Genomic DNA, 13795 nt, shown 5'->3' with positions numbered 1-13795 from the left:
AAACCATCCAGACAGAAAACAGAAGAACACCAGCAGAAAACCACAGCTGCTCAGACCTTTTTCCCACATCTCATCGCATTACTATGGCAAACGTTATCCTAGTCCCAATGTTAGCAGGTAATGGGACACAGCGAGGCACGAAGGGAAGAAGATGCGTGGTGGAAAGTTCAAAAATAATTTTCCCTGAAAAAAAACCCACCTCAAAAGCCCAACAGGGAACTAAGTGCTTACTAGCCCCACCTCAGCTTTGCCTTAGGGACTACAAAAGGGAAAGGGAGAGAGCCTTTTACTTTCACAGGAGGTTTTGTGTGGGAACACAGCTACAAAGCACTTGCTTAAGCTCCCTGTGCTTGACAAGGGGGTGTCTGAGCTGGGTGTCATGTGGTGTCTTAGGGAGGTGCTGCATGTTCACCATCTTTCAGCGCTGAAAGCATGCCTAGTGTCTGTCCAACATCACTACTCAAACTATGGCATGTCTGATGATTAGCCTACTCTCCTCACAGAGTGAGCAGAGCAATCATATCTGCTGTCGCTGCCCAGGCACAATACTTATCCACGTTACCACTCAAGGACTGCACCTCCACTTCCCTGTCTTCCTTTAAAACATGTCACACTGTGGGAGGGCACTGAAAAACTAGACTGTGACCAGCACCCACATAAAACTGTGGCAGCTGTACAGAGCTCTCCCCTTCCTATCTGGTTTACATAGCAGCCACCTAGCAAACACCATAGGCAGATAACAATGACAGGATCACTAAGCAACAACCTAATAAAGAGAGATACAAATAATGTAATTTCAATTCACAAGGAGCCTGCAAAGTACAACTTAAGCCATCTTGTTCCATCCTCCCTGTCCTCAGAAAGGGCTGTCCAACCACAAACACACAGCTTTCACTGCAGCAACACAAAACCAGACTGTGAGCATTCAACATCCATTTTCTACTCCACGTTACACCATCAACAGCTGTGCTCAGGAAAGTTCATTCTGGAAATGCAACAGATAGCAACTTCAGCATTTCTGTGTGTCTTTCAGCAGTGACTTCTGAAAGCCTAGTCCTGTAGCAATCAGCTCTGTCTTCTGGCTCCCACTGAGTTAAGGATAGAATAAAGGCAGGGTACAACTGTAAAATACTGGACAATGGTTAAATCTGTAAAGCTGGTCCTAGCTGTGTAAAGGGTTAAAATAAATATGAATCATAAAGGAAATCTATGGAAGGAAGGAAGGAAGGAAATATCAGGTGTAATAATCCCTAACACAAACATAGCAATGCCTTTTGTTATGCTAACAGCTGTGTCTCATTTACCTTTCAAAGCTAACTTCCATGCTTTTTCCTCTACAAAAAAGACCCCAAATCCATGTTTGCATTTCAGTGGAAATCCACTATATGTTCAATTTGGGGGTGGGGAGGGAGGAGGTACTTGGAATAATATACTAGCATTCATGTGTGCTTTTAATTTTCTACTCTACTGGCACCCAAAATATTACCGCATGTGAGGTGATAGTCATAAAAACCACTAGGTCAGCATTTTCTCTGGGTTTTGCACGGATTTACCTTCTGCTGCCTCATCCAGTTTAAACATTCACTTGTGACACGTTTCGTGTACTCATCCCAGCCTGAGCCACTCTGAGAAGAGTAGCAACCACCACCTTTGGAGCTGGCCCTCCTGGCACGGGGAACACTGATGGCTTTGTATAGGGCACGCATTTGCTCTTGAAGCTGAAGCAGCCTGAAAGGGAAGGAACCACTTAGTGCCTATGAGGAAAACACTCAGAAAACATGAAAACAACACAATTTATCTCTCCTAGTGGACCACCAAGTATTCAAAACAGAGTGCTGAAAGTACAGGCTGTGGAAAACACATGCTGACTATAATTTCATGGGGACAACCACGGTGTGAAATTTTGTAAGAAATACATTACTGCAAGGGCCTTCTCCATGGCAGCAAGCCCCAAAGAGATTTAGTTCCACCTTACCAATTTCTGACACATCCTGCAACATCAGGGAAGGCAAGCACTTGAGATACCACAGACTTATCAGCTACATTCCCTCCCCTGTTCCCTGGCAATACCTTTTCTGATACATGTCACAGGGCTGGCCCATCTGCCTCATCTCTCTGATCAGCCCATCCAGGATATCCATTTGGTCATTTGCCTGCGCAAAACAATCTTCCAGATCTCTGTTCCCTCTAATTTGGACACCATCCCCATATTTCAATTCCTAAAACAAACAAAAAACAAAAACAGACAAACAAAAAGTGTTAGATTTAATTGAATATTAATCATCTAAGCCCCAGCTTCACTGTTTTAAAAAAGATTTTAGGAGGACTGATTATTTTTAGGAAGCATGATAGTTTTCAACCACTAGGTTTCTGATTGCCAGCTTTAACTGGCAGAAGGCAAATTAACAGAAGACCCACAGTCACCAGAAAGTCCTTATTTTAAATAAAAAATGAAAGAATGCTATTAAAACATAGTACCAAACCTTTCCACAAAGAACGGCACAGTCTGACTGATGTTTATTTCAGCAGAACCAAGGCTTTACACAGTGTGCTAAGTTTTTAAGACCTTATGCTTTTGTGTTTAGAGGACAAGAAGCAAACATTGTGCTAGTGGGAGTTCGTGGACATTGCTCCTGTTTTTTCAGAAGTTTCTAAGACTTTCTCCCCCTGCAAAAACACAGACTGCACCCTGTCAGCCTAGGACCAGCTCCATGCCCTGTCACATTTGCATCCCACCTTATCACTCAAAGTCTAGGCAAATTCTTCATGCACCGTCTCAGTGCAGTGGACCAGCATGGTCATGGTGCTTCAAGGAGGAAGGCACGCTATTTGATCTCACCCCACACTGACACAACCGTGCTTATCAAAACATAACCCAGCTGTGATTTGATTTTGCAAATAAAATATTGATGGACCTCATTACTTTGTCCCTCAGGAAGAAAAAAAAACAAAGTAAGCAATGTATGTTGCGGCACCAAGCTGGAACTAAGCATCACGTTCTTTTAACTTCGGTGGAATAATATTAATCCTTAACATGATGTAGTATTTACTCTGGCATTGATTTTTATATAAACATGCTCACAAACGCTCTATCTCTGAAAAGGAAATGAACTGCTAACAACAGAGTTCATTCCTAAAAGAATTTTCTGTTCACAGAGTGTCCAAAAGTGTGCATTAAATCACATACACTGCCAGAGCTGTGAACGAGTTTTACTCAACAGCAGGATACACTCACCACCCTGCACCTCCTCTGACTTCAGCAGGAACAGAGGACATCCCATGTTCACTGGGACTGAATCTAGAGCCAGTGAATGATCCACCCCAGGCGCTATGGGTTTGTATCAGTGTAATGTACAGCAAAGATCATCTGTATGCATTTGGGATGAAACAGACCAGACGATTTTAATCAAGTTTCATATACTACTTTAGGAATCATCTAGAAAAATAAAATCAAGGTAATAAAGGTCTTTCCCCTGGTGGTCCAGGTTCATTATGGCCTCAGAAATGATGCCAATATTCTATAGGACACACTAGGAGAGAATAAGTGGCCATAACATTATTAATAGCTGTCTACAATGACAGTGGTCTTGATCTAAAACTGAAAAATTAGATGCAGTAGAATCTGTCTGAATGGTGCTTTTGTTGTTTTGTTGGCGTTTTTTAATCAAGAAGTCCCCCTTTTCTTAATCAGATACATTTCAGTTTTACTGAACACTGAGCGCAAACAGAAGAGGGAGATGAAAGAGGCATGCTACTCCACTCCCAGTTGCCTCACACAAACAGCTGAAAGGGGAGAAAGGAGATGAAGAAGCAGAGCCTGTGAATCCAGGTAACAATGCAGCATTCATTCTCTGTAATATTCATAATCACTTTTGATAAGAAGAACAAGAAGCACTCACGGGTTGTACTATGAGCTCAGCTCGCATCAGGCAATCTGAACAATTTTGCAAAAGCTCCTGGATGGTGTTCTGGCGTCTGGACACTGTACAGGTCCCATTCTGACTGTTGTGGGGGAGAAGAAGAAGATGAAGTAAGTACAGAGTAATCACATATTTTGAAGACACAAGAAATACAAATTTAGAACAGCTAAGGGAAGGTACATGGGATAATCCACCTCATTTAGCTTCACAGAGACACACACGCTTTATCTGGCCCTCCTGCATGACTGCACTGTGAAGTTCTAATGCCAATTCCATGATGGCAGAGCCACTACATAATTCTGTAATAGCAGGCATGGACCGGCTTCACCACAGCACAGAGTAGAAGGTGGAAACTGGCATGCCATAGACAAGAAAGGTGGTTTTCCCCAATAGAGGTATTTGTAGCTTTGATTGGTAGACAAAATTTTGGCAGTATTAACAGTAAGAATGAATTATTAGTGACCTTTGTTAAAGTCAACAGATTAGGGCATAGCCTTTGCATGATGGTATCACATATGTTATCACATCAGGCACTGCATGTCAGAGCATAAGGAAAAACAGGATCCTCTCCTACACAAGCGCATGAGTACACAAGCCCATACAAGTGTACGAAGGGCCCTTTTATCAACAGAAATGAATGAAGATAGCGTGGTGTCTTAAGAAGGAATTGCAGGATGCACAAGTTACTACAAAAACAGATGTAAGGCCTGGAATTAGAGGGCACGCTTTCTTACAAATAAATAAAGTGGGAGTTCCAAGTAAAACTCCAGAACTGAGAACACTAATGGAGGGGGGAGGAGGGAATAAGATAAAGTGGTCATTATTGTTGTCTTGCACATAATCTACTGCATCCATACTGCCAGAAGGTTGCTTTTCCAGCATTTGGGATTCAGCCACCAAAGCAAGCCACTGCTAGTTAAATATGGGTGAGGTGCTTCAAGCAAGGAACCATTCCTTGCTGATGGAATCAGAGCTCCCAAGCAAGCCCAGGCAGCTCCCAAGTCCAAGCACTTGCCAGTGAAACTAAAATAAACCACTACTAAGAGACGGTAAGAAACTAAGACGCTTCCAAGCCTTACTTAGTTTTCTAACTCCTGTGCTCACAGTAGGTAACCTTTTCCATTACAAATCACTGGAGGTTCAAACCTTCCATACTACATCCTAACATCAAAAAGACTATCCGTTGAAAATTTGTGCAGCTCAGAGCCAGCAAGTCACCTGGATTCAATAGAAATCTTTCCATTGACTTCAGCAGACTCTGACTATCCTTTGAAAAAGGAATTATGACAATGTAAAAAGCTTGGCAGAGCTATCCCTGGGAAAATCATTGGAGTGGTGAGAAACATTTTTAGGAGCTCTTTTGCAGTATGTGCAGTTGGTGCTTCAGCTCTTCTTGAAGAAGTTTGAGCAACTTTTCACCAGCTTCCCCCAATACCAGGGAATAGACCCCCAAAGACAGAGAAAGAATCACCGGGTGACTTAGAACAAGCTGTATACACGCAACCTCTGGCTGGTAGTGTGACCCTTTGGCTGCACAAATGCTGCACCCTACTGTGCTATGCACCCCTGTGTATCTTGGAAACAGCTTAAAGAAAACAACTGTGAAAAATAATATATGGGTCTGATTTTGTGCCAAGCTTCCCATCAGCTTCCTTTCCTAAATCATTCCTTCTCCTTAGGCATCGCTGTTGTGTTTGGATCTAAAAGTATCTGACTGCATCTAAAATTTACATTTAATTATACCTACAATTATTCTCATGAATGAAACATAATAAGGAAGAGAGAGGAACTTTTCAAGCAATTTTCTCTTTTTAGAACATCAGAAGGGTATTCTTCAGTTGCTTTTTCAATCATCTCCTCACAGCTATATATGCCGGATACCTATTAAAGCTGAAAGAACAAGATGGCAACCAGAATTCTACCGTAATAAATCAGCATATGTCCACTAGCTTTAGTGTAACTTCAGAGACCTCAAAGGCATTACTTTTTTCTGAGAAGAGGTCTAAACAACGGCTGTCATTGTTAAAATGCTAAGAAATTGCAAAGAAAAGTTATTTTCAAATAAATCAAACTACTAAAACAATTCAAAAGATAAAAAGATAGGATTACAAGTATTCTGTGTTCATTCCAATGATGTTTGAATAACACAGCCAGAATTATTGTCCAAGTAATTAAAAAGTTGGAAAACTGAAGACGAGATGCACAAAACTATTTTAAAGGCAGGAGCAGATGCTGTGAAGTGGGAGGCTTAAGTGCACCCTAAAGACCTACAAGTTAATTGTTTACAGTTCACAGGGACCTCTGCAAGAATAAAGCAGCAAGTGTAAGGCCCTCCAATCAAGTAGATAAAGATATAGCCAAAATAACAAAAGCTGGAGCAGTAAAAACTGAAAACAGAGAAGAGGACAAGATTTCAGCAATGCTGCTTTTAACACCATGGATGTCAGCTTTGTTGTTAAAGAGCCTTTTTGGTCAAAATATTGAGATCAATACTAGGATAAGGACTGAGATCGATACTAGGCTAATGGGTGAAAAGGTAGTGGCCTGTTAAAGGCAGCTGATAACACTGGGCAAGCTAAAGGCTTTCAAATCCCTCAGCCAACCAAATGGGGTTACACAGGGTTACAGCACATACGCAGAGACAGCAGATACTAGTACAGGAGCTGATGTTTGATGGCATAGCTCCATCAAGTCAACAGGGCTCAAAGATTTCAAATCTGAAGAAGATTTGCCTGTACAAATATACTTAAGAAGGGTATAAATCAATTTCTGAACTTAGAAAATAAAAATACTTAGCAAGACAATACCTCTAAAATATATTGATTCATAAATCTTGTGGCGCTAGCACAATCTCACATGGACACATGTTCATTATTTTTCACCCATGTGACAGGAGAGTATTTCATAAGCAGTTTAAAAGGCCCTCAGTATAGTATTCCTCTTATTGAAGCCAACAGGCTTTTAATGGGAATAAGTAGATCAAAGCAGAAACCCCAATGCAGAGTAAGCAGACAGCCAACCCTGAGCAGAAGGAAACAGCCAGCGAAAGGAAAATCATCTTCAACACAGAATATACTGGACCAAAGACAATGAAGCAACCCCTAATCCCTGAACATGCTAGATGGCATCATAATGTGGAGGCAAGAACAAAGCTGGACTACAGTACAACCATGTTACCTAGATCCTCTATAAAAATATATTTATACCCCTCAGAAAGAACGGCATAAATGCTGCAAAACCTCAACAATCCTCACAGGACACAGATTAAGCTATTATAGATGGTATCTTGTCAAGGTCTCCCTTGCTTCATATGATTTTGTTTACATGAAACTGAATGAGTTTAAAGAAATGTTTGGTCATTGGAACAACTACTGCTGCTATGATGACAATTTGATCTGATTTTAACTCTGGCAGCATCCAAAGCTCAGACCTCTGAGTAGAATCCTGCTGCACCAAACACTGTATGCACACCACATGGTGAAAATACACACAGGTTTTTCACTTGTTTTACTACACCCCTGCAAATACAGCATACATTCCAGTAGAAAGGGTAGGGACTGGAGCCTGGTCTTTTATTAGGGCTTGTAGCTCAAGAGTACATGGACTCCTACTAATAAATATATGCATTTGCAATAATCTTACTATTTGATGTACTGCTTTTGTTTTGTAAACCCTGCAGAACAGCATTGAGTGAAACAGCCTGAACTGCTTCATACCTTAACTACATATATGTCCCTACAACTCAAAATGTTAGACTGAGACACTTACTTTAAAGGCAACTCATGAATTTCAAAAAGATGCTATTAAGCTGAGTTCTTTATTAAAATTACTTAGCTTTAATAATCATTAACTATTAAAGGAGCAAAGCAAAACAAAGCGGGGGTTAACATCTTTGTTTTAAAATTATGAGAATACTTCAAAACACAGAAGAATCACTTTAATTTGGGATCTTAAAATGTAGCCCTGCATCTCTTTACTGCCAGAAGAGGCCTAGAAAAGGCACAGCATCTTCACATTGTTGTCATTCTCTACAGGAGCCACCCTGCTTGCTGCATGTCAAAGCAGAACACATCGCTCCCTTGTTATCCTGTGCTCTTGCTCTCCCAGAGAAATGAGAGGACAGCCCAAGCCCTGCTGCCACTGGGATGTGGGGAGGATGGGAGCTGCTCAGACACCTCCCTGAATCAATACACCCCACCAGTCGAAAGATTTCCTAAGTGATACATTTTGAATGAATGACAGATCCTCTGTAAACACTTGGCTTACACCCTTGCAGGCCCTACCGAGCTGTCATCCCCACAGAGCCCAAGGGGCAAGGAAGAGAGCCAGCTACCTTCTGCTTTCTCATTTGCCTCCTGCTGGTGCTGAAGACCTGAACACCCCAGCATAAATGCCTGCAGTGTGGAGGCTGCTCTGGTTTCTGCCTTTGTTGGTACACATCAAGAGGTTGCTGTGTTATCTGGGGTGATTAGTGTCTAGAGAAGCAGGGTAAAGGAGACAGCAGCAGCACATCCAGCAGCTCTGCAGTGCCTTCCAGCAGCTTCAGAGCTCCTTAAAGCTTTGGAAGCACAAAGGGGATGCTCTTGGCCAAAAGATCTGCTTTTAACAAAATTAGAATAATCTTTGTTAAATTTTCTGATTCCTTCACAGAACATTCAGCCTTTAAATATTCAATGGTGTTGTTTTGTTTTGCTTTCCCTTCAAAAAGTAAAGGAAGCTTTAAAAAAGGTGGTTTTGCACATCCAAAGTATTGAGTGATTCCCATAACTCAACAATGAGAGCAAAACCATAGCACTTCCCCACACACACCCCCCAAACTTGTTTGAACAAGCAATAGATTCATCAAGGGATTACCTGGCATGCCCAGGGTAGGCAAGTCAGAAGAAAAACCTGACCTGGAATCTCCATTCCCAGCACACAGCCTGCACACACCCCAGGACTAAACCACCACCCATCTGCCACTGCCTGACAGCTGGGTGTGTGTGCCCTGAAATGCACAGGCATATGCTGGCAGAACTGTGGAGAATCACAATATCCACGAGAATATAACCAGAAATGAACATACTACAAACCAGCTTTCCCGCACACACCAAGAAAGTGAATACAAGCATCAGAAATCATTGAGTTTCATAACTGGGTTATCCCCATATGTCTCTGCTCTTACTAGGATCGTTTTTGGCACACCACAGCCTCATCAAACTAGTCCCATAGAATTACAGAATCATAGAATGCACATAGACTTAAGTCATGATGACAGGAAACCTCCAAACATGTCTGCATCTCACAGGATCTGGCTCTAAATACCATTAGAAACGTGCAGAACTGTAAGAGTCGCTGGTGAGATCTGGTGAAATCTCAAGATCCCTGCAGCTAAGTGTCTTCAGAGCAAGCACGGTTTCACAAGGGATCCTGCCACACCTATTAACAGAAAATCTTTGCACGTTTTCCCAAGGGTATTAATCACCAGGAGCACCAGAAATGGCAGGCACCATTTCTAAACGCTGTACCTGACCGGCGCAGCAGGCTGCAGACAGCCTGCCTCTCCCCACCTCCTGCTCTGGGAGAGGGAGGGACCAAACGCCAGGGTCCACCCTGGACCACGGAAGTACACCTTTGCGAGACAGCTGCGACTCAAATCTCAGCCAAATCCTTTTGCCTGACAGAAGTATTTACGTCTGCGAAGTCAGTTTTCCCACTGTGCAACACTGTGGTAGAAGAGCTCAAAGGGGATGTTACCACACTAGCCCTACCACCACTCTGCAGGACCCTGCAGATCTCTGTGAGACCTATGGAAAGGGCAAAAATATGGCTTTGAGTCTTTTCTCCAAGTTCACTTTTTCTGTCAGTTCCTGAAAGTAATGACAGGACATGGAATTTGAATTTCTAACTCATTTTCTAACTTAAAGCACAGAAGTTACACTACCTCTTATGCAGAATTGTGTGAACTCATTTATTTTCATATCACATGCTGACCATGAATCCTAGGGTTGGTTTTTTTTTTTCCCCTAATTTCAGCAATGACAAATAAAACAGCACAGCTTGCCACTTTTTTAATCCTCTCACAGCTGATCAGATTTTATCTCTCTGTAGCAAAGACATTGATAAATATTTGACTGATGAATTGGCAGTTTAAGGAGTGTGTGACTCACCGTCAAGCTGAGTATCTGTACTCTGGGCCAAGCTCATCCTGAGTTCCCAAGCCAGAAGAAACCGGGAATGTTGTAAAAGCACCTTGCTGAGCCTAAGGGTAGGGAGCGCCTTATATTGCTCTGTGAGTAATGTAATACTCAGCACAGACTTGTTTGGCAGAATACGCCCCAAAACTTACAAGACTAGACCCTAAGTTGAATCTTACTGCATTTAAAATTAAGGTACAGTAATCTTCCCCATTGGAAAATGAAGCCTCACTTTTGTGAGTTCAGTAATTGTCTCTAAACTTTGGCACTGAAGATGTCAGGCTGAATGCAATTATTAAAACCAGTTCCATAGATGATGGCCCTGATCCTGCCAGTATAACATACACAGAATTTAGTGGATTTTCTGTACACATGAGCAAAATCAGGCTCAACTGCTTTTTTCATTAACTGGTAACAAAACCCTCATTTTGTATTTTGGGGCAAATTTTAATTCAAATCAGCACTGGTTAAAAATAAACCTATGAAATTCAGTAAAGTGCAAACACACATACTATTTTGCAAAAAAAAAAAAAAATTTAAAGTATTTTGTATGGTCAGATCTTTTCACATTATGTATTTTGATGTCATTAACAGGGGTCTTTAGTTCCATGCAGAAGCATCACAACGAAGTGAACAGGAACTTTCATTGCAACTCTCTGTGCCAAATGCTCCTTTCCAAAAAGGAAATATAAATACTATCTTATAAAGAGTAAATGAAAGATCGTTGATATAAGGTTGTTAACCTCCTGATCAGGTCTGTCCTTCCCACTCTTGTTAAACTACCACTGAATACTAAAGTAAAAAGAGCCCAGCAACTACGGGCTGGTTTAAAATATGTTACAAAAGATAAAGACTGCTAAATTAAAGGTATGTGTTTCTCCTTTAGTGAAAGTCAGGAGTAATAGGGAAGTCACTCTAGTGAATCCAATATAGTTGCACTAGTGTAAAGTCTGGAAAAGAACAGCCAGAAGTAGGATGTTCTGCCATTAATTTTTCTTGTCTATCTCTTTTAAGCAGTAAGGGTATTTGCAATGGAGCACCACTAGCAAAACAAATCCTCACAAATGCAGCACAGCAATAAAATTTTGGTGTCCTAGTATGGCACTCTCCCATGGTATTGAACTGTTCTAATTATACAGTGAGAAACAGGTATTCTCATACTACTGTAAGTAGACATGCTATAGTTTCAATTTATCGTAACTAACTTAACCTGCGCACACACCAAACTGAAAGTCAAATGCAGAACTAAAACTAAGAACTGGGCAAATTAATAAAAAAATAGGCAGAATGAGAGTTTTGTCTAGTATGTCTAGCAACAGGTCTGATATACCCAAACAAAGCTCTCTGCTCTCTGTGATAGTCCTCATTCTCTACAGGCATTACAGATCTGCTTGATATAAAAAAGTCTGCCTATTCTCATCTGCTGTTTATTTACTGTATGTGTTTCTCATGCTTCTGCAATCCAATCACGATATACTACCCATAAAATTAGGGCTTAAATTTTAACACAAATTACATGACAGCACTTCCAAATCAATTCCTAAGTCAGCAGCATCAATAATAAGGCCAATAGGTTTAATAAAGCCACTCCACACATGAAAAAGAATAATGGCCAGCGACGTTTCATATAGGTGCTTTATCATACACCAGTGCTGTTTCCTTCAGTGTCTGTTAACTGCTTTTCAGTCCCGTGAACTCCCAGCCGAGGGGATTAACGGAGAAGTCTTCATGACCACTGCACTTATTTTTCATACATTCAGAGTACCACCTTGCTCCAAAAAGTCTTTGCCAGAATTGATCTGCACAGATTGCTGGTACAGCTGTATCCATGAAAGCAGGCGTTCTCCAAACCAGGATTCACAGTTGGAGCCCTCCTACAAGATCTTGACTGTGCTTGTAGCAACAGGACAAGTAGAAAGTTAAAAAGGTGGAGGGGAGGCGTGCAGCCTGATGTTGTTCATCACCCATCATTGCTCCCCAGCCACCAAATGTTGGGCATCTCTGTGTAAAATATTATGGCCTTAAACTCCCGGGCCTTGCACAGGCTAGAAACAAACTCATAAATTAGTATGAGAACGATTCCCACTAGTTAAAATTGTTTAATATGCTTAGTTATGCAACTGCTGGGGAGGACAGTGAGAACTGAGCCTGGAAGTATGAGGTGTAGAGCAATTTACCTCAGTACAGCCTGTTCTGCGTCACCAGGCAAAGACGGAGTTTATCAGCAGAGAACTGTGGGGTCAGTACAGCCAGCACTGATGCATTTTACACCCCAGAGTGCAAAGGGGAGCGTTAACCATTCTGCTTTGTATCCTGTCCCTCCCTTCATGGAGATTCCCCACCAAAAGCTCTGGGAGTGTTTTAGGGTTAGAATAAAAGTTCCTCGCTTGCTTTTAAAAGCCTTTTAGAAGTTAGTCTCCTCAGGGACTGAAGCCGCGAGCAGGCTCACGGCAGCTCTCCTAACACGGCCCGAAGGAGTGCGGCCGAAGCCGACGGGTCTCGCTGCCCCATCCCGGCCTGCACCTACCCGTATCCGTCGGAGCCGTACTCCCCCCCGTAGGTCTTCTGGTAGTAGTAGGTCTTGTGGGTATGGGTGCCGCCGCCACCGCCGCTCCCCACCACATGGGAGCTCATCTCGTAGCGCAGGTCGGTGCCGGACTCTGCCCGCGCCATCCGGCCCAAGGTGTTGATCCGCGGGTGCGAGCCGCCGTTGATGCTCATGGCGGCGGGGGAGCGCGAGGGGCCGCCGCCCGAGGGGAGAGGGGACGAGGGGGAAAGCGACGGGGAAACTGACCCGGACCCGACGGGGGGAAAGGCATTCACCGCCGGGACGCCCCGCCGCGGTGCCGCCTCTCCCTCGCAGCCTACCAAGGGACGGGGAAGGGCCGAGCGCTGGGGATCAGGGCGGCCCGCAGGTGAGGGGAGAGGGGAGTGGAGAGCAGGGGTGCCGCGCCGTGAAGCGGTGTGCGGGCGGCCGGGCGGCGGCGAAGGCTGGTGGCGGCGGCAAGAGCAGAGGTCCCGTCCCGTCCCGTCCCCTCCCCGCCGGCAGAGGAAAGGCGAAGCCACACCTTTCGACGGCCGTTTTAAGCGGCGCTCCGGGGCGTGGAGCCGCCGCCACCGCCTCGCCTGCGTCCTCCGCGCCTCCTCGGCGGCCGCCTCAGGTTGCTCCGCCGCACCGGCCTCCGCCCCGCCGCACCCGGCCCGGCCCGGGCTCCCCACGGCAGCCGCCCGGGCACCGCAAAGCTTCTGTCAGCCTCGCACCGGTGTTTCCACGTTCCTGCCCTCCCAAGTTGCCAGTGGAGTTTGGAGCCCATTAAAACCTTCCTCTGAACCTGTGTCATACCAGCCTGTGCTTTACCTGCGGCTGCCACAGAGGCCTCGGGACACAGGGCGGACGGCGCAGGGGTGCCCACAACGCCAGGCACCCTCATGCCACTCCGGCCAGCAACCAGCGCCTGGACAAGGCATCGCTGGTTAAATCGGCATCAAGGATGGGTCCTGTCTGCTGGCCCTCTGTCCCTGTGCATCACAGGGCTGGCGTGCGCCTGTGGAACATGGTGTAAATGTTTGTTTCATCAACTCCGAAATACGCTGGGTCCTGCATGTGGGAAAGCTGTCGGTACTCGGAGCCCAGTGCGTTTCTGAAACACACCTGAAACTTTTGCACCAGCTTATGACTGGTTTTGTGTGTGTAAATGA

At 44.0% G+C, this 13795-nt stretch overlaps 1 protein-coding gene across 4 annotated transcripts in view; it reads right to left on the bottom strand.

Moving 5' to 3' along the window:
• DSP (desmoplakin) overlaps nucleotides 1-13295 on the bottom strand; it is a 37795-nt gene extending 24500 nt beyond the window's left edge. The window contains exons 1-4 of one of the 4 annotated variants that reach the window (XM_061449426.1): nucleotides 13165-13295; nucleotides 3900-4002; nucleotides 2071-2219; nucleotides 1554-1728 (exon numbers count right to left, since the gene is read on the bottom strand). In XM_061449426.1, the coding sequence (XP_061305410.1) occupies nucleotides 1554-1728; nucleotides 2071-2219; nucleotides 3900-3926 (351 nt within the window). In that variant the 5' untranslated portion in view covers nucleotides 3927-4002; nucleotides 13165-13295. Of the gene's footprint in view, nucleotides 1-1553; nucleotides 1729-2070; nucleotides 2220-3899; nucleotides 4003-12623; nucleotides 13080-13164 lie in introns of those variants that run through there. The other 3 variants (XM_061449425.1, XM_061449428.1, XM_061449427.1) reach the window with 3 other exon arrangements.
• Nucleotides 13296-13795: the final 500 nt, after the last annotated feature.

Source organism: Pezoporus flaviventris, unplaced genomic scaffold (genome assembly GCF_033815535.1).
Source record: "Pezoporus flaviventris isolate CSIRO_AGI_PZ_B2104156 unplaced genomic scaffold, CSIRO_AGI_Pfla_v1 ptg000007l, whole genome shotgun sequence".
Classification (NCBI taxonomy): domain Eukaryota; kingdom Metazoa; phylum Chordata; class Aves; order Psittaciformes; family Psittacidae; genus Pezoporus; species Pezoporus flaviventris.
The sequence above is the reverse complement of the archived record's forward strand: the minus strand, read 5'-3'. Positions and strand labels throughout refer to the sequence as shown.